At 33.7% G+C, this 19,874-nt stretch overlaps 1 protein-coding gene across 1 annotated transcript in view; it reads right to left on the bottom strand.

The window, feature by feature from the left end:
- Positions 1-4,049: 4,049 nt before the first annotated feature.
- Positions 4,050-19,874, bottom strand: part of LOC148954476 (uncharacterized) — a 641,124-nt gene continuing 625,299 nt past the window's right edge. Inside the window, exons 12-13 of the mRNA XM_089086283.1 lie at positions 10,052-10,136; positions 4,050-4,357 (exon numbers count right to left, since the gene is read on the bottom strand). Of these exons, the coding sequence (XP_088942409.1) occupies positions 4,161-4,357; positions 10,052-10,136 (282 nt within the window). The 3' untranslated portion in view covers positions 4,050-4,160. The remainder of the gene's footprint in view (positions 4,358-10,051; positions 10,137-19,874) is intronic.

The following is a 19,874-nucleotide window of genomic DNA, read 5'->3' as shown; positions in this document are numbered from 1 at the left end:
TTTTTTTTTAAATAAAATCAGGCATCAAAAAGGCCTATTGTGTATGTCACCTAGGGATACCAGTAAGTTGTGAACCACAGGGTAGGGGCTAATACCTGGTCCAACCCCTTCTCGGCTAGAAGATATATGCAAAGGAAGGACACAAGGACAGTTCCATGTTTCTTGGGGTGGGGTGCATATTTACATCAGGTGAACGGGGGGGGGGGTACAATGAAATAGCTCATTATAATTTCAATATTACCGGCACAGCTAAGTTATTTCCTTGAAGAGAGGGCTAATTAATCATTTCCTGTCAAAGTTTAGCTGATTTTCTAGGGTAGATGGGGGGGGAGGTTGTGAATTTCTGAACGGACCACCGAATTATCTGATGCTCTAGAGTCGTCAACTCTACTACTAACGTCAAGGTTTCGGACCCTTTTATCGATTTGAACACAAAAAAAATTAAGATGTTATCTCTAAGGTAACTTTTGCGCAACAATACCGTGCAATGACGAGCTCGACTGGATGGCAAAACGCACTAAGCCCTGATTTGACACAAAAACAGTTCCCACTCGATTTAAAAACTCATCAAGCTGGTGAATAGAAAAAGAGAAACGAAAATTTATTTGTAAAACGGCAACTCAAGCTTAAATCGGGCTATTTCAACGATTCTTAAACTGTCTAAATAATGCTCCCTTTTACTACTGTTACTACTAAAAATTCGATGAGGAACCAAGCCACCTATGACAAACACAGCTGCGCGTTTTTCTCCTTCATTCCGACTTATTCAAAGCCTCCCTTTTTACACCCTCCCACGAAGTATCATTTCCTTTAAATCTTTCTTTATGACGTTCTCCCACCCCAGACGAGGACGACCTGCTTTCTGCTTAGCCCTGGACGTTAGCCCAAAAAGAACAGTCTTCGGCAATCTGTCATCCTTCATCCGCACAACGTGCCCTAGCCATTTCAATTTTTCTTTAATTATAGCCCGAGAGGGCAGTATTAAACAACGTTTTTTGTACACCCTATTGTTTGAAATACAGTCAGTCAACTGGGTACCCAGAACGATCTTTAAGCCATTTCTCTGGAAAACATCTAGCAAATTTTCATCCGCTTTTCGAAGCACCCATGCTTCAGAGCCATATTTGACTACTCTCATCACTCTAGCTTCTAATATTCTATTCTTGGTTTGCAGATTTATCTTCCTATTCTTCCAAACCTTTTTTACTTGCGAAAAAAACACCCTGAGCCTTGGCTATTCTACTTTTAACATCTTCACTGCTCCCAACATCTTTACTAATAATACTACCAAGGTAAGTGAAGCTGCCCATTTGATTAATATTTTCATTACCCAACGTAACCTTTTCATCTTCACTTATTCCTAGCCTTAGTGACTTAGTCTTCTTAACATTAATTTTCAAACCTTTTCTAGCACCCTGAACTCGCAAAACCTCTAAAAGTTCATTAATTTTGCTCACACTTTCCTCTAGGATGCTTAAATCATCAGCATAATCCAAGTCTAGGAGACTTTTTCCTCCCCATTTGATTCCGTAGTCTCCCATTGCCTTTCTTTTGCTCCTTAATACGAAGTCCATCAAAATAATCCATATAAAGGGGGATAGAACACAACCCTGCTTAATTCCTGATTTAATACAAAACCAGCTGCCAACTTCATTTCTTACCTTAACCACAGCAGTGTTATTCTCGTACATAGCACTAATCACTTTAATGTATTTGTGTCGTATACCATACAAGGATGAAGCCTTTGCTAAAGCTCTTTTATCAACAGAATCGACGCTTGCTCATAATCTATAGAACTAAGGACCAAAGGTGTTTGACAACTCAGGATCCTCTCAATTATTATCTTAAGAGTGAAAATCTGGTCGAAGCATCCTTTACCTTTTCTAAAACTGCACTGTTCTTTTCTTGAAACTTTGTCTGCGGCATGTCTCAGTCAAAAAAGTATCATATTACTAAGTAATTTGCTACCTACAGAGACCAGACTAGTGCCTCGATAATTACCACACGCACTTTTATCACCTTCCTTATAAAGTGGCTTATTTAATGTTTTCCTAAAATCAATTGGTACTTCCCTTTTTTCAAAAATCATATTCATAATCTTCAGTAACTATTTCTAACCTCAGAGCCACCATTAATTGTGGCTAAAAAACTCATTTACTACCCTATCATTACTACCCTATGAGCACCTGGAGCCTTATTATTTTTTAATCCTTTTAGTACCCTTTTAGCTTTGTTTAAAATTTCTTTTAACTTAATTACCTTTATTCCAACTAATAATGGACACTTCCTAAAGTCCAAGACACTTATTAAAAGATAACTGACCAATTTTTTTTAGAAAGGGGGAGGGGGTGTCATCCTTGGTTCATTCTTCCGAAAAAGAAGAAGATTATTGAAAAATAAACTTAAATTATACAATGCCCCATTCCCTTGATGCTCCAACTAGTTAATCTATGCCAGATCCTATTGAGAATCAAGCAATAATTCTATAGATTGTATAACAAAAGAATTTAAATCTTCAAAAAATAATGTTTATGCATATTTTTTTTTCTTATTTTGACTAAAAAAGCAAAGAGCTAATGGGAGAAAACACTGTTTAGACTTCAGAGTATATATATGCAATTGTTGGGCTTAGGCTTTCCCGCTATTTTGAATCAACTTCATTGCCCCAAGTATTAAAATAAAAAAAAAATACAACGACTCTGTTAAGGCCCGTTCACAATGAGATTTTACGACTGCCAAGATTTAGCTAGCACTAAGTTGAACTAATTAGATTTTTTCCTAGTTTTCAGATTGGCTGAAAAAATATGATTAGCTTAAATTAGCTGTAAATCTCAAGTACTAGTAAAATCTCACTGTGAATGGGGCATTAGTGAAATTACTTTAAATCCTTCAAGTTCAAACATACTTCTCCACCTGTGTGTAGGAAAAAAAAGATCTTGGTACACAATACCCAAAGAACTTAAGACTACAAATGTCAGTTGAATTACAACGAGAAAACCGAGGTCATTCGGATGTCCCCTGAGCAGAAATATCGAGCTCAGAAACTACTGTTGAGACCTGCTGGCACAGATAAGCATCGCGCTTAATACAGCTTATTGCTATGATTGCAATGTGTTTTCGTCATTAACAGCTAATGAAAGTAATCCTTATTGCCAACAAATTTGTTTTCATTGGCCGCCACGGACATAAATAAGTGCAATCGGTTACAATATGAACGTGAACGTGGGAGAAAGGGTATTCTGCTCACAAAGAAGAGATACAAGGAGAGCATACAATAGCACTATTTAGTGTATGCAGTATTCTAACACCTTTAGTACTACCTTTGAACTAATGGGCATTCCTCAGTTGGACACTGCAGATTTTCTTTTGGTTAAGCACCAAGGACATTAAAATGAAAACATTCCCCCCTCTGGCTCTATCTTAGGTTTATTTATACCTGTAAATCGAGATTTTCTTCCATTTTCCTTTTAGTTGTCATAAAATTATTAACATTGTTTTTCTTTGCGTTTCTCCTTTGTTGCCATACTGAATCGCAAAAAGAAACAAGCGGAAATGTTTCTTGTTTACAAACAAGCCCAACCAAACGGGTGTGACACCAGCTTTATCTGCATCTGATCGTCGAGCAATACAAAAATCACTATATATTATACCCTATATTACCCCATTTTTTAGCACAATTGTTCCTTTACGCAATCCTTTTCTGTAATAGAATTTCGGAAACGAACACTGAAACTAACGTTATCAGAATGACAGGGGTGCTAATTAACGATAATATAGGGAAAAGAAGGATTTTTCTTCAAAAAAAAAAAATATATATATATAAAAAAAATTCAATAAGATGTATTTTCAAAATCTAAGGTGGGGGGGGGGAGGAGGAGAGCAATCAATTTTTCAATTTTTAAAAACAAAATACAAAAGATGTTATTCCCTAGAATCTACGAGAGGACTACTGCTCTCTAACCTGACCACCTCCCCTAATTGACTCCCCTAATTGACGTCTCCTAATTTGTTCCTGATACGAAAGAAAAATCAAGCAAGGGCACGACAAATAATTATTTACATTTTAATAAAAACCAAGCATAAGAAATATACATGTAAATATAAAATATTCCTTAAATCCATCACTAAGAGAGAGAAAACAAAAATAATAATACAATTCATCAGCTAAGCATACTTTGCCGTGTCGTTTGCAAGTGAGACGCTGCAAAATTTTCCAGACTGTCGGCCATTTTCACATATTTAGAAGTCCGAGGGTTGAAGAATCGACAATTGTCAAAAATCAATGTTAAATCCCTGACAAAGTCGTGTAAATGGTGATATTTATGCTCTCGTAACTTATTGGACATCGTTTGAATATCTAAAAATACAAGACAACCGTTAAACAGCTAGTAAGGAACAAGAATATTTACTACAGAATGCTTGCTAATGGTCTAACATATGAGAAAATCTCATTCAAGAAGACAGGTCCACTTTGGATCTGTCTGGGGTCCGCTCTAGGGTTTCAACATCAGCAGGAATTAGCATTTATTTATGGTGTTTAGCGAAAAATGAACAGATAAACCATAATTGACCCAACTCCATAGACCAATAGAGCACCATTATAGATGGGTTGGAACGTGACTTTATTATCTCAAAGTTGTTATTGCAAATAAGTTTACTAAATTTAAAATTGACCATATTATAATTTTCGCTCTGTGTCATTTTGCCTTTTAAGAACATTTTGCTTCAGCGTTAAGAAATTGGCGCTTCCGAAGTAAAGAGGGGGGGGGGAACAGGGCAAATTGTGTTGGTGACATAAAAGTCAATTGTCGTAAGGCACAATATAGTTATTATGTAAGATAAGGGAGGGAGAAGATCATGGTTTAAGGGATCATGGTTTAAACTACATGGGTTTTATGGACTGAAGTTTTAATGTTGTGCCTTTGCATCAATATATGGGCTGAGCAAATCAGGAAGATTTTTTCCAGTGTTGAAGATGGTGGCATTCCTCTGCAATATTATTAGGCGAGTTCCTCTTTATTATGTGCAAACACATGGAGACCGACCAAACTTCATTATTCCGACTTTTTAATAAATTAGAAGGCTTTTTTCAATCCACACGGTATTCAATGAAAAAGAGGACACAGCATGAGCAAATCATTAGTAGGTTTGCCCTTTCTATTATTAGACCACTTAAGAAAATTGAATTGGTCGACAAAGGTTAATCGGCTGGGACAGAATATTCAATAGTTTGAACATTGAAGGAATCGGAGCCTTCGAAAAAAAAAAATCAGCATAGTTCTATAGTTTTTTAAGCCTGCGTTAAAACTTGGTATGGATTGTAAGCCAGGTTTCACCTCAGGTCTAATGAGGCTAAAACCAAACTTAACTTGGGTGGTCCTGTTTTTAGATGTCTAGAGTTAAGGCAAACAAAATACTAAGTTTCCTTACGATAGTTTCCTTTAAAGGGAAAATAGTTCGATTCGTAGTTGGATTGTGGCAAAGTCTCTTCGTTTACTCAAATGTCACAATTTACAAATAATAGGCTATAGCTTATCAGGAAGTACAAAAAAACAAAAAAAAACAACAGAAATGTAACATTGAAAGCATAAAAGTAAGTGTAAGTAAGTATGACAGCACTAGGCCTTTAAGGCCCAAACCGGCCGTGCTCCGTGGACCCAAACCAAACCTTCGTTTCGTGGCCCTTCAGCCAGGAAGAGCAATGGGGGGTAGAGCCAGCTATCTGTATGTTCACACACCTTTTCTGCTTACCTTCCCCAGATTTCTCCAGGTACCCTTTTAGAGCTGGGTCGACTCTGGCTGAGCTTACATAGACTGACCCCTGCCCCAAAATAAATAACTGGCCAAGACAGGAATCAAATCCGCGCCCCTTGGACAAAGGATTCTCAACCCAGCGCGCCAACCACTTAGCCAGGACGGCTTTGATAGTCAGGAAAAGCATATGATGAACAATTATGAAGACCCCCGAGCAAAGCCAAATAGATTTTTTTTTTTTAAGCTAGGGGCAGATTTTGGACCAATAACAGATTCCTGTTTCTCGCTTACAAAAACAAAACGGGCCATTTAAAAGGGCCGAAATACCTGATTTACTTTGTTTATTTTGTATTACTTAGTATTACGAAAAAGCACTTTTGATGGCTTGGATGGATTCTCAGAATAGACAAAGAGCAAATATCTAAAATATTTCAACTATTCTGCATAGCCCATCAGGTGGAAAAACATTGCATCTCCCCACCCATCGAGGCTATAATGATACTTAACAAGCTAAGGGGTGTCTTCTGCGGTAGCCAAACAAGGAGAAAAGTTGGACGCCCATGGATGAATAAAATAGCCATAAAGCCGTAATTACGACCGTAAGGCCGAATAACTTTAAAGACGCTTGATGTTGGCTGTTTGCTGTATTTTCTTTTTTTTTCTTTTTTTTTTTAGTTGTAATTACATTAGCACGTATCAATAGTATTTTTTTCTCCTTTTCTATATATTTTTTCTTGTAATGTTCAGGAACCTATTCACTGTATTAAATCTCACTCGTAAATGATCGGAAATCACGAGAGCATAAAACGACATGTTCAGACACACTGGAAAAATGTTTTTTCAGAATTTAAGAAGTCATGGCAAAACAGTTTAGTGATCACATTGAAAATTTAGAATCAGAATGAGCTCTTTAACAGGATGCAATTAGAAACCTTAAAAAAACATTTTACTGTACAATAGCCTCTGTGCCAGTGGCAAAAGTGTATCCCAACTCTCGTAAAAAAGATCGGATAACCTACTTGTCAAGTTCATCGAGAAGAGATCCAAATACTGTTACTAATTGTGGAAGGATTGCGACAAGCCCCGCTCTGAGGTGGTTTTTCAGTGCTTTGGGTATGCCAAAAAAGAAATCAGCCGTACTGTCGAGAATATACAAGCACAGCAAGTGGAGAAATTGTCAAATGATTGTAAAAATGACCCAAACATCCTGTGGAAGCAATTTCAATCAAACAGGGCTCACACCTGCCATCAAACAGGACTCAATCAAATTGAGGAACTGTTCAATCAAACAGGACTCACACCTGCGAACTTTCACGGCGGCTGCACATTCATATTATTTCACATGCTCTGATGGGAGACAAACAGCTTGGACTCAGAAAGGGATTGGGCTGCGGACACGCCCATAGGCTACTGTAGAGAATAATAACAATTTACATCTCTGGTCAAAAAGTCACTGTTTGTCTGCAGCGTCGACTCGACATTGCTGCTGTCTTCGACTCAATCGTCCACTCGCAAGCACTGTACTGCCTCTTAGATTTAGGCGTAGATACCAATATTATCCTAGCTCTCCATGATTGGTACTCCCAAACGCACACCGGTCTTGCTTTGGGATGGGAAAAAATCACTGGAGACCGTAGGAAAAAGCTTTCTGAACCCATTAAGCTTTCTAAGGGAGTTTAACAAGGGCCTGCTCTAAGCCCCATCATGTTCAATTCTGCAATTTATTCCGTAACTAGACTCATTCGAGGCACATTTTTATAGAGGGCTTGGATCTCAGTTTTATTTCATATCCAGACGATTTGTTGCTCCTAAGCAGCACGCTAAGGGGTTTACAAGAGAATCTTCACCTCCTAGTGACCCTATACAGAAGAATAGGACTACGGGTCAACATTGAAAAAACAGAATTTATTGTTTTTAACGAAGCTAATTAGGCAGATGTTAATATCGTCATCGATAGTATTAGAATCCAGCAATCCCAGTCTCTGAAATACCTTGATATCAGTTACGGCCAGACGCTTAGAACCACTAGAGGCCTGTTGACCGATTCAATCTGTAGATCTATTCGATTGGCTTATGGAAAAACAGTCAGACGAAAAAGGTCATTCAATCGTTTTATTATTTCAAAACTTTTCAATGCCGTTGTCTCTCCCATAATTTGGTATATCACCCTTGTGGAAAATGTTGTCTCCCGAGCGTCGAAAAATAAAGATTACTTATTACCGATACACACATTTTTTGCTAGGACTTCCACTCATGTTCCCTAACACGGAGATCTCATCGATATATCGAATATTCAATCCATCAACAAAAGCGATCGACATGGAGCTTAGAGCTTCCGTGCGGTCTCTCAACAAACTATACGATTCGCCGCTGACTCAACTATTTAGGAGGTTGTGCTTATGTGATTATTGGAATTAAGTTTTAGCGTCAGCTATGTTTTTTTCTTTTCTTTTCTTTTTTATTTGGTACTCCGCTTTTTTTTAGATCTTTATGTAAAATTGATTATATATATATATATAATCACAGTTTCAAAGATTCAAAAAATTAATTATTTCAAAAAATGAATTACTTGAGTTGAAGAAAGGGGGGAAACCAGTATTTTTCCACTTATTTAAATTTATGTTAAGTTTGGCTTGTGCATTTAATTTCAGGGAACTAACACCCTTTAAAATGCGAGATATAAGGGCAGTATGAAGGTATAGGGTTATTTGTTGTAGACAGGTTTAAACTGACTTTTCTATACTAAACTTAAAATGATGTTCAAAATATTGCCACTCTCAATAGATACAAAGGATTAAAAGTTTTCTCAGAGGGATGACACAGATGCCAACCCAACCTTTTTATTACAAACATAAAATAGTAAGCTTTTATTCGGTAATACAAATGTATCCATTTTACACATTAAATGAGGGCAGTTCAATGATTTAGTCACAAAAGCTAAATTAAACTTCATTGGTCTATTTTTGCTAGGATATTTATAATTTCTTCTTTGTCACAAGACAAATTTCGATGACTATTAAGATTTACAAAAGTTTATTCAGCTGAGTCTCTGTCATGGAACTTTTAGGGTATTTTTTCAATCTTCTTAAGGTAGGAAAACTCCTTCCAGCCGTGGTGGTAGAATCCAATAATGTAGCAAAAATGTTTAATGATCCATGGACATTGAGGAAGAAGCTACTACCCTGGGCATTTTAAACAGCTACTGTATTTTTGGTAAAGTTACGTTCTCTGTGCTGGGTTCTATAGTGAGTCTGAACCGACTCTAATCTCCAAATGCGTTGCTAGGCAGTTCCAATGAATTTTGGTTAAGTTACGTTCTCTCTGCTGGGTTCCATAGTGAGTCTGACCCGGCTCTAATCTGAAAGCTGTCATGCCAAATCTCCAAATGTGTTGCTAGACGGTTCAAGTGAATTTTCGTCAAATAACTTTTATAGGTGAAAAACTTTGATAATCTTCACCTTTAAACATAAAGATCAAAGGCTAAAATTCTTCTTCTTATCATCTTTAATATTAAAATCTTCTTCATCTTCATCTTTAAATCGTCAAAGCTTTAAGAGGCTTTTCAAAATCTTCTGAAGATGGGAGTTTACCAGTATGCAAAAACCTTCCAATATTGCAGAGCCTATGTATTAGCCTATGCTGGAGTCTGTTGACTAGGCATTCTATAAAATTTGAAATAGGAAGCAATGATCGTAATAATAAATGGCTTTGTTAAAATTCCGGAAAAAATTATTCTTAAATGTGTAAACAGTTCGATAGTTAAAACCTAACAACAGGTCAGTTTTCGAAAAAATCAAGAATATCCCCTGTTTTCAAGTATTAGATCAATTTATTGATTTGTTCATGTTGACAATAAACAATGTATTAAATCAATGAGAAAGCTTCCCAGGAGCTGTCTAAGGTTAGCAATCCTGGAATTCTGGCAGGGAGAAAGGGCCAATGGGTAGTATACATAAAACCTAAGGCACATCCAGGACTTTCGCTCGACAGTGGGGGTTCACAAAATAGATATTTACAAAACGCATCAAACATTTGATTATATATATTTTTGTTATTTTTTTCACAAGTCGGGCAATTTTTTTTTGGGGGGGGGGGTCAAACTCAGTACCCCCCCCCCTCCCCCCGGATACGGCTTTGATAAAAACCATGGCTTTTGGACGCAAAATATACCATTAATGACAATCTCGTCGTTTTTTTACACTTTATTTCAAGGCTAAGATCTATATTCAAGATGTAGCATATCCCATTATGTTTAGAATTGGTTACCCTTTCAAACAAATCAATATACATAACTTACCCATAGGATTCTTAATGATATTGTAGTAATTAGGCACCTCTCTCCTATCAACAGGGACCCTAAAAGGTCCAGAATTTTTGTGACCCTAAAAAGGAAAAACAATGAGTTGATATCCCAAAGAAATGCCACTTTAATGGAAAAGCATATAGAATAGAATTTATTTGCACTAAAAGCCCATAGGCCATGGCAAAAAATATAAAACAATGAACAGTTACACAGAAATTACACAAATCCTAACATAATCCTACAGAAACATACCTCTATGATTCATCGGATGACAAAGGCATTGTGCAAAACTTCTGACACCCATAAAACACGCATCCGCACACACTCTCACCAACCACTCCAATTCAAAATCCTCCCTACCAAACACTTCAAATCTCCAATCACTAAGCTCCTCACATTCACATATCAGGTGATATACACGCTCATTTAAACCTCCACACATAGGACAAAATAAGGATCAGGCTTTGGCCTTTCCATCCCGATAAACTTTCTTCTTAGGCCCAGTGGCAAACTATCAGCCCTCATTTCAATTAATAACTTTGTTTCATTTTTTCTTCAAACCCACTTTTAAAAATAAAACTTCACCCCAAATCTCCTTCGACCAATAATAAAGACCAAGTGAATTTGAAACCAAGCGCTGGGCCTGCCATGCCTCTATTTCCTGGTCCTGTAAAATTGTTTCAACTAATCCACTTGCTTCGTCCCTCATATCCTTCAGCCCTAAATCATCCCACCACAAATGACTTAATCCATACTGATCTAATATACTCTTAACTTGGTACGGCCACCCCGTACCTGAGCCACTTTTCAACATTTCTAAATAAGCCGCCTTCATCACCCGCACCCTAGACATCACTAAATTTTTTTTTTCCCGAAGCCTACCTATGTTAAATAGCCTACGTTTTCTTAAAGAAAACAAAACTAAATCACCCCTAACTACCAAACTATTTGTATGCTTATTTATCCCTAGCCACCTCTTTCATTATCCTAATTGCACTTTTTCTAGCCTTCCTTCCCATCTATAATGCATAGCACCTAAAATTGTAGACCTGGAAACCTCTTTAACTACTTGGATCTCATCAATATTCCAAGCCTGCTTCTTAATATCATATTACAACATACCTTTGCAATCATACTTTCTATATGGCTACTAAATAAATTTCCTTTCGCCCTAAACTTAACTCGTAAATATGACCATTCCTCCACAAACCTAATTTTCATTTGCACAATCAATTTGCATGATGTTGTTTGCAGATGGTATTGTTTGGTTGCAGATTCACAAAGGAACCTTCAGATATTATTTGATATTTTAGGAGATCATTTGGATAGGAAAAAGTTAGAACTTAATTTATATAGATTGGTGTAGTTACAAATGATTTCCCCTTTCACCTTTACCCTCTCTGACAGCCTCTCATTGGGTTTAAATTTAAAGTAGAACTATACTTCCAAGTCCTCTTGATTTGGCACTTAAAAATTGTTATTGTAACTGCGGTTGCCACATTTTGCACGTAAGCATAAATATCATCTCATGCTTCCGTAATCGCATGTGTTACCTACATGTCTATATACTCTTCTTCTTCCAAGTCAAATTTTCCCTATTAAAGAGAAAATTCTACTTCCAGTTTACATGCCTATTTTGGGCCAAAACTTGCTCTTTGTAATTTACTTTATGCAGCAAACAGGACCCAAAATTAGTAAAAAATTCTTGCCAGCAAATCTGTCGAGCAAAAAGTCGTCAAATGACTAGACAAGTCCCCCATAATTTGCCACCCCCCCCCCCCACTGCTTTTGGAACACTAAAATGTAATTTTATTTATTTTAACATCATCTTAATAGTACGTCTTCAAATCCCTCAAGAAGAATTGTCCGTCTGTCAATATATATTGCCGAATAAAGTCTAAAAACGAATCTCTGAAGGACCAGAATTTTAAGCCGCGTTGGGTTCAAACAGGCTCAGTGGGTTCAAACACAGGTTGTTCTCGTCTAGTTTAAAGTTTCTTGTTTTTCGTCTAGTCTCAGCGGGTTCGAAGTTTCAACCCTGTGTTTTCCTCGAGAGCCCGCTTTGTGAAACCGCTTGGTGCACTAGACGAGAACAACCCGTGTTCGAACCCGCTGAGCCTGAAAACACGGCTTTAGATAGTGATTTTAATAAAGTTATTTATGCAGACTAACTAAGCAACACCTTATTTTAACAGCAATTTTATGCCATTTCTTCATTAGCGGAAGGTAAAAGGACAAATATAAGATTTTCACAATTTTTCAGGAGAGAAACCAAAACTTTTCTGCTTTTCATGAGTTTTTTCATTCAAAGATTTGAAAAATCTGAGAACAGATTTGGAAAAAAATCAGATAACAAAAAACCTATAACAGTAAGTAGAAATGATTATAAAGGTCCGAACAGTACAAAATTCGGTTATCAAAAGAATGTATCTCGTGTCAGTACACCATATATGGGCATAGAGTCCCTAGGGAGAAAGATTGCGTAATCGCTCAATGACCTCTTTTTCCAAGGTCAATTTATTTGTTGTTTCTATGTGTAATTCCCCCTTCGTGAATCAATACATTCCCCCGCCGACTATGTAAATCAATTTCTCAGGTTAGGGGCAATGTATTGATCTAGTACTCGAGGGGGAAGTGAATTACCAAAAACTTGATTTACATAATCGCTAGGGGACTGTATTGATTCACGAAAGGGGAATTAAGAAACAAACATGGCTTCTTTGTTGTTTGGCATAGAGAACCGAGGGGAGATGGATTACTGAGTACTAGATTTACATAATCGCTAGGGGAATGTATTGATTTACGAAAGGGGAATTAAGAAACAAATATGGCTTCTTTGTTGTTTGGTTAGACTAACCTGAGAACTTGATTTGAATAATCGCTAGGGAAATGTATTTATTCACGAAAGGGGAATTAAGAAACAAACATGGCTTAATTGTTGTTTGGCTAACCTAACCTGAGAAATTGATTTACATAATCGGCGGGGAAATTATTGATTCACGAAGGGGAATTAAGAAAAAAACATGGCTTCTTTGAACTTTAGGCCAACCTAACCTGAGAACTTGATTTACATAATCGGTGGGGGAATTATTGGTTCACGAAGGGGGAATTAAGAAACAAACATGGCTTCTTTGATCTTTAGGCTAACTCAACCTGAGAACTTGATTTACAGAATGGATAGGGGAATTATTGATTTACGAAAAGGGGAATAAAGAAACAAGTATGGATTCTTTGTTCTTAGGTCTGAGGGATAAAAGCTCTTTGGGTCAGAGAGAAAAATTAATATTATATTTTTATATAGGGCTTCATTGATCTTTAGTGTCAGGAATTAGAAATGACATCACTTGTTATCTTGGAATTATGCGGGAGTCTAAAAGAGATAGAAATTCTATTTTTAAATACGGCTTCACTGATCTTTAAGTCGGAGAGATAAATTGATATTCTAACGAAACATTAACAGTGTAGCTAGGAACATTTATGAGATGAAGAGATTAACGCGGGAAAAGGGGTTTCCTATAAATTTCAAATATGACAGCCCAGGAATGCCAAAACAATAGGAACACGCAGAAATTACTTTTAGGGGATTATTTGGGCGAAACCGCTTTAAACATTTTAGGGAATTATTTCGGCGAAACAGTTAGAGACATTATAAAAGATGATTTTAGAAGATTTTTTAGAAGAGGTTTTGAGTGTGGTCGTTATAATACACAAGTTCTATTTAAACACTGTTGTGATGTCCTGTACCCCAACCCCAAAGGGCCCCCATCCCCCCACCCCGACCCCGAAGGAAGCCCCCGGCCCAATAGCTTAGAGTCTTAGCTTAGAGTTTTTGTTAAAGTTGAAGTTTAGTTTAGTAATAGTTAAGAGTTTAGAGTTTTAGCTTAGAGTCTTAGCTTAGAGTTTTAGTTTAGTTTAGTTTTAGTTAAGAGTTTAGAGTTTTTTTAGCATAGAGTCTTAGCTTAGAGTTTTTGTTAGAGTTCTAGTTTAGTTTAGTTTTAGTTAAGAGTTTAGAGTTTTAGCTTAGAGTCTTAGCTTAGAGTTTTAGTTAGAGTTCTAGTTTGGTTTAGTTTTAGTTAAGAGTTTAGAGTTTTACCATAGAGTCTTAGCTTAGAGTTCCAGTTAGAGTTGAAGTTTAGTTAAGTTTTAGTTAAGAGTTTCGAGTTTTAGCTTAGAGTCTTACCTTAGAGTTGTTGTTAGAGTTCTAGTTTAGTTTTAGTTAAGAGTTTAGAGTTTTACCTTAGAGTCTTAGCTTAGAGTTTTAGTTAGAGTTCTAGTTTAGTTTAGTTATAGCTAAGAATTTAGAGTTTTAGCTTAGAGTCTTAGCTTAGAGTTTTAGTTAAAGTTATAGTTTAGTGAAGTTATAGTTAAGAGTTTAGAGTTTTACCTTAGAGTCATAGCTTAGACTTTTAGTTAGAGTTCTAGTTCAGTTTAGTTATAGTTAATAGTTTGGAATTTTAACTTAGAGTCTTAGCTTATAGTTTGTGTTAGAGTTCTAGTTTAGTTTAGTTATAGTTAAGAGTCTCGAGTTTTTAGCTTAGCGTCTTAGCTTAGAGTTTATGATAGAGTTCTAGTTTAGTTTAGTTATAGTTAAGATTTTAGAGTTATATCTTATAGTCTTAGCTTATAGTTTGTGTTAGAGTTATAGTTTTGTTTAGTAATAGTTAAGAGTTTAGAGTTTTAGCTTAGAGTCTTAGCTTGTAGTTTTTGTTAGAGTTCTAGTTTAGTTTAGTTAAGAGTTTAGGGTTTTACCTTAGAGTCTTAGCTTAAAATTTTAGTTAGAGTTCTAGTGTATTTTAGTTATAGCTGAGAAATTAGAGTTTTAGCTTAGAATCATAGCTTAGAGTCTTAGTTAAAGTTATATTTTAGTAAAGTTATAGTTAAGAGTTTAGAGTTTTACCTTAGAGTCGTAGCTTAGAGTTTTAGCTAGAGCTCTAGTTCAGTTTAGTTTTAGTTAAGAGTTTAGAATTTTAGATTAGAGTCTTATCTTATAGTTTGTGTTAGAGTTCTACTATATTTCAGTTTTAGTTAAGATTCTCGAATTTTTAGCTTAGAGTCTTAGCTTAGAGTTTCTGTTAGAGTTCTAGTTTAGTTTACTTCTAGTTAAGAGTTTAGAGTTTTAGCTTAGAGTCTTAGCTTATAGTTTTTGTTAGAGTTCTAGTTTATATTAGTAATAGTTAAGAGTTTAGAGTTTTAGCTTAGAGTCTTAGCTTAGAGTTTTTTTTAGAGTTCTAGTTAATTTTAGCTATAGTTAAGAATTTGAATTTTTACCGTGTAGACTTATAATAGATTTTTAGTTTAGTTTAGTTTTAGTTAATATTTTATATTTTTATCTTAGAATATTAGATTATAGATTTTGTTATATTTCTAGTTTATTTTATTTTTATTTAAGAGTTTATAATTTTTAGCTTAGAGTCTTAGTTTAGAGTTTTTTTTTGAAGTTCTAGTTTAGTTTAGAGTTTTAGCTTAGACTTAGAGTTTTAATTAGAGTTCTAGTTTAGTTTAGTTTTAGTTAAGAGTTTAGAGTTTTAGCTTAGAGTCTTAGCTTAGAGTTTTTGTTAGAGTTCTAGTTTGGTTTAGTTTTAGTTAAGAGTTTAGAGTTTTAGCTTAGAGTTTTAGCTTAGAGTTTTTGTTAGAGCTCTAGTTTAGTTTAGTTATAGTTAAGAGTTTGGAGTTTTACCTTAGAGAATTAGCTTAGAGTTTTAGTTTAGTTTAGTTTTACTTAAGAGTTTGGAGTTTTATCTTATAGTCTAAGATGAAAGTTTTTGTTCGAGTTCTAGTTTAGTTTAGTTATATTTAAGAGTATTTTGTTTTAAACTATAGAAATAGCTTAGAGTTTTATTTTTTTTTATTTTTAGTTAAGAGTTTAGAGTTTTATCTCAGATTATTATATTATATTTTTTATTATAGTTCTAGTTTAGTTTAGTTTTAGTTAAGAGTTTAGAGTTTTTAGCTTAGAGTCTTAGTTTAGAGTTTTTTGTTGAAGTTCTAGTTTAGTTTAGAGTTTTAGCTTAGACTTATAGTTTCAATCAGAGCTATAGTTTCGTTTAGTTTTAGTAAAGAGTTTAGAGTTTTTAGCTTAGATTTTTTGCTTAGTTTTATTTAGAGTTCCAGTTTAATTTAGTTTTAGCTAAGAGTTTAGAGTTTTAGCTTAGAGTCTTAGTTTAGATCTTTTGCTTGAGTTAAGTTTTAGTTTAGTTACAGTTAAGAATTTAGATTTTTAGCTTAGAGTCATAGCTTAGAGTTTTACTTAAAGTTATAGTTTGTTTAAGTTTTAGTTAAGAGTTTTGAGTTTTAGCTGAGTCTTAGCTTAGAGTTTTTGTTAGAGTTCTAGTTTATTTTAGTTTTAGTTAAGATTTTAAAGTTTTTAGCTTAGAGTCTTAGCTTTGAGTTTTGTTGAAGTTCTAGTTTAGTTTAGTTTTAGTTAATAGTTTAGAGTTTTAGCTTAGAGTCTTAGCTTAGAGTTTTTGTTAGAGTTGAAGTTTAGTTTAGTAATAGTTAATATTTTAGAGTTTTAGCTTAGAGTATTAGATTTGATTTTTTGTTAGAGTTCTAGTTTAGCTTAGATATAGTTAAGAGTTTGGAGTTTTATCCTAGAAAAATAGCTTATAATTTTAGTTTAGTTTAGTTTTAGTTAACAGTATAGAGCTTTTATCTTAGAATATCAGCTTAGAGGTTTTGTTAGAGTTCTAGTCTAGTTTAGTTTTAGTTAAGTGTTTAGAGTTTTACCATAGAGTCATAGCTTAGAGTTCTAGTTAGTGTTGAAGTTTAGTTTAGTTATAGTTAAGAATTTAGAGTTTTAGCTTAGAGTCAAAGCTTAGAGTTTTAATTAAAGTTGTAGTTTAGTTAAGTTTTAGTTAAGTTTAGAGTTTTAGCTTAGAGTCTTACCATAGAGTTTTTGTTAGAGTTCGAGTTTAGTTTAGTTTTATCTAGGAGTTTAGAGTTTTAGCTTAGAGTCATTGTTTAGAGTCATAGTTAAATTTATAGTTTATCAAATTTATAGTTAGTATTTTTGTTTCTTTATCTTGAAGTATTATATTAAATTTTTTGTTAGAGTTCAAGCTAATCTTTTTTTTACTTATGAGTTTAGAGTTTTGTATTATAGTCTTAGATTATAGTTTGTGTTATAGTTCTAGTTTAGTTTAGTTATAGGTAAGAGTCTTGTGTTTTTATATCAGAGTCTTAGCTTATAGTTTCTGTTAGAGTTCTAGTTTAGTTTACTTATAGTTAAGAGTTTAGAGTTTTATATCTTAATGTTTTTTATTAGAGTTCTAGTTTAGTTTAGTTTTAGTTAAGAGTTTAGAGTTTTTAGCTTAGTGTCTTAGTTTGGAGTTTTTTGTTGAAGTTCCAGTTTAGTTTAGAGTTTTAGCTTAGACTTAGAGTTTTAATTAGAGTTCTAGTTTAGTTTAGTTTTAGTTTTATAGTTTAGAGTTTTAGCTTATAGTCTTAGCTTAGAGTATTTGTTAGAGTTCTAGTTTGGTTTAGTTTTAGTTAAGATTTTAGAGTTTTATCTTTTAGTCTTAGTTTATAGTTTTTTTTATAATTCTAGTTTAGTTTGGATATATTTAAGAGTTTGGAGTTTTACCTTATAGACTTATATTAAGTGTTTTAGTTTAGTTTTACTTAAGAGTTTAGAATTTTAGCTTAGAGTCTCAACTTACAGTTTTTGTTAGAGTTCTAGTTTAGTTTATTTTTAGTTAAGAGTTTAGTGTTGTTAGCTTAGAGTCTTTGTTTAGAGTTTTTGTTGAAGTTCTACTTTAATTTAGTTTAGAGTTTTAGCTTAGACTTAGAGTTTTAATTAGAGTTATAGTTTAGTTTAGTTTTAGTTCAGAGTTTAAAGTTTTTAGCTTAGAGTCTTTGCTTAATTTTATTTAGAGTTCTAGTTTAATTTAGTTTTAGCTAAGAATTTAGAGTTTTACCATAGAGTCTTAGCTTAGAGTTTTAGTTAGAGTTAAAGTTTAGTTTAGTTACAGTTAAGAATTTAGATCTTTAGCTTAGAGTCATAGCTTAGAGTTTTACTTAAAGTTATAGTTTGGTTAAGTTTTAGTTAAGAGTTTCGAGTTTTAGCTAAGTCTTAGCTTAGAGTTTTTATTAGAGTTCTAGTTTAGTTTAGTTTTAGTTAAGAGTTTGGGGTTTTACCTTAGAGTCTTAGCTTAGAGTTTTAGTTAGAGTTCTCGTTTAGTTTAGTTTTAGTTTAGTTTAGTTATAGTTCTAGTTTATTTTAGATATAGTTAAGCGTCTGGAGTTTTACCTTCGAGACTTAGCATAGAGTTTTAGTTTAGTTTAGTTTTAGTTAAGAGTTTAGAGTTTTTAGCTTAGAGTCTTAGCATAGAGTTTTTGTTAGAGTTCTAGTCTAGTTTAGTTTTAGTTAAGAGTTTAGAGTTTTACCATAGAGTCATAGCTTAGAGTTCTAGTTAGATGTTGAAGTTTAGTTTAGTTATAGTTAAGAATTTAGAGTTTTAGTTTAGAGTCTTAGAGTTTTAGTTAAAGTTGTAGTTTAGTTAAGTTTTAGTTAAGAGTTTAGATTTTTAGCCTAGAGTCTTAGCTTAGAGTTTTTGTTAGAGTTCTAGTTTAGTTTACTTTTAGCTAGGACTTTAGAGTTTTAGCATAGAGTCATAGCTTAGAGTCTTAGTTAAAGTTATAGTTTAGCAAAGTTATAGTTAAGAGTTTAGTGTTTTTAGCTTATAGTCTTAGATTAGATTTTTAGTTATAGTTCTAGTTAAGTTTAGTTTTAGTTAAGAGTTTAGAGTTTTGGCTTAGAGTCTTAGCTTATAGTTTGTGTTAGAGTTCTAGTTTAGTTTAGTTATAGTTAAGAGTCTCGAGTTTTTAACTCGGAATCTTATCTTAGAGTTTCTTTTAGAGTTCTAGTTTAGTTTACTTCTAGTTAAGAGTTTGGAGTTTTATATCTTAGTGTTTTTATTAGAGTTCTAGTTTAGTTTAGTTTTAGTTAAGAGTTTTGATTTTTTAGCTTAGAGTCTTAGTTTGGAGTTTTTGTTGAAGTTCTAGTTTAGTTAATAGATTTATCTTATAATTTGATTTTTAACTAGAGTTCTATTTTAGTTTAGTTTTATTTTATAGTTTAGAGTTTTAGATTATAGTATTAGATTAGAGTTTTTGTTAGAGTTCTAGTTTGGTTTAGTTTTAGTTAATAGTTTAGAGTTTTAGCTTAGAGTCTTAGCTTATATTTTTTGTTAGAGTTCTAGTTTAGTTTAGTTATAGTTAAGAATTTGGAGTTTTACCTTAGAGACTTAGCTTAGAGTTTTAGTTTAGTTTAGTTTTACTTAAGAGTTTAGAGTTTTTGCTTAGAGTCTCAGCTTAGAGTTTTTGTTAGAGTTCTAGTTTATTTTAGTTTTAATTTAGAGTTTTAGCTTAGACTTAGAGTTTTAATTAGAGTTATAGTTTAGTTTAGTTTTAGTTAAGAGTTTTTAGCTTAGAGTCTTTGCTTAGAGTCTTTTTATTTAGAGTTCTAGTTTAATTTAGTTTTAGCTTAGAGTTTAGAGTTTTACCATAGAGTCTTAGCTTAGAGTTTTAGTTAGAGTTAAAGTTTAGTTTAGTTAAAGTTAAGAATTTAGATCTTTAGCTTAGAGTCATAGCTTAGAGTTTTACTTAAAGTTATAGTTTGGTTAAGTTTTAGTTAAGAGTTTCGAATTTTAGCTAAGTCTTAGCTTAGGGTTTTTGTTAAAGTTTTAGTTTAGTTTAGTTTTAGTTAAGAGTTTAGAGTTTTACCTCAGAGTCTTAGCTTAGAGTTTTTGTTAGAGTTCTAGTTTAGTTTAATTTTAGTTAAGAGTTTGTTTTTTTACAATTAAGTTTCAGTTAGAGT

This window comes from Artemia sp. Qi Xiang Cuo, chromosome 3 (genome assembly GCF_049724085.1).
Source record: "Artemia sp. Qi Xiang Cuo chromosome 3, ASM4972408v1, whole genome shotgun sequence".
NCBI lineage: Eukaryota > Metazoa > Arthropoda > Branchiopoda > Anostraca > Artemiidae > Artemia > Artemia sp. Qi Xiang Cuo.
The sequence above is the reverse complement of the archived record's forward strand: the minus strand, read 5'-3'. Positions and strand labels throughout refer to the sequence as shown.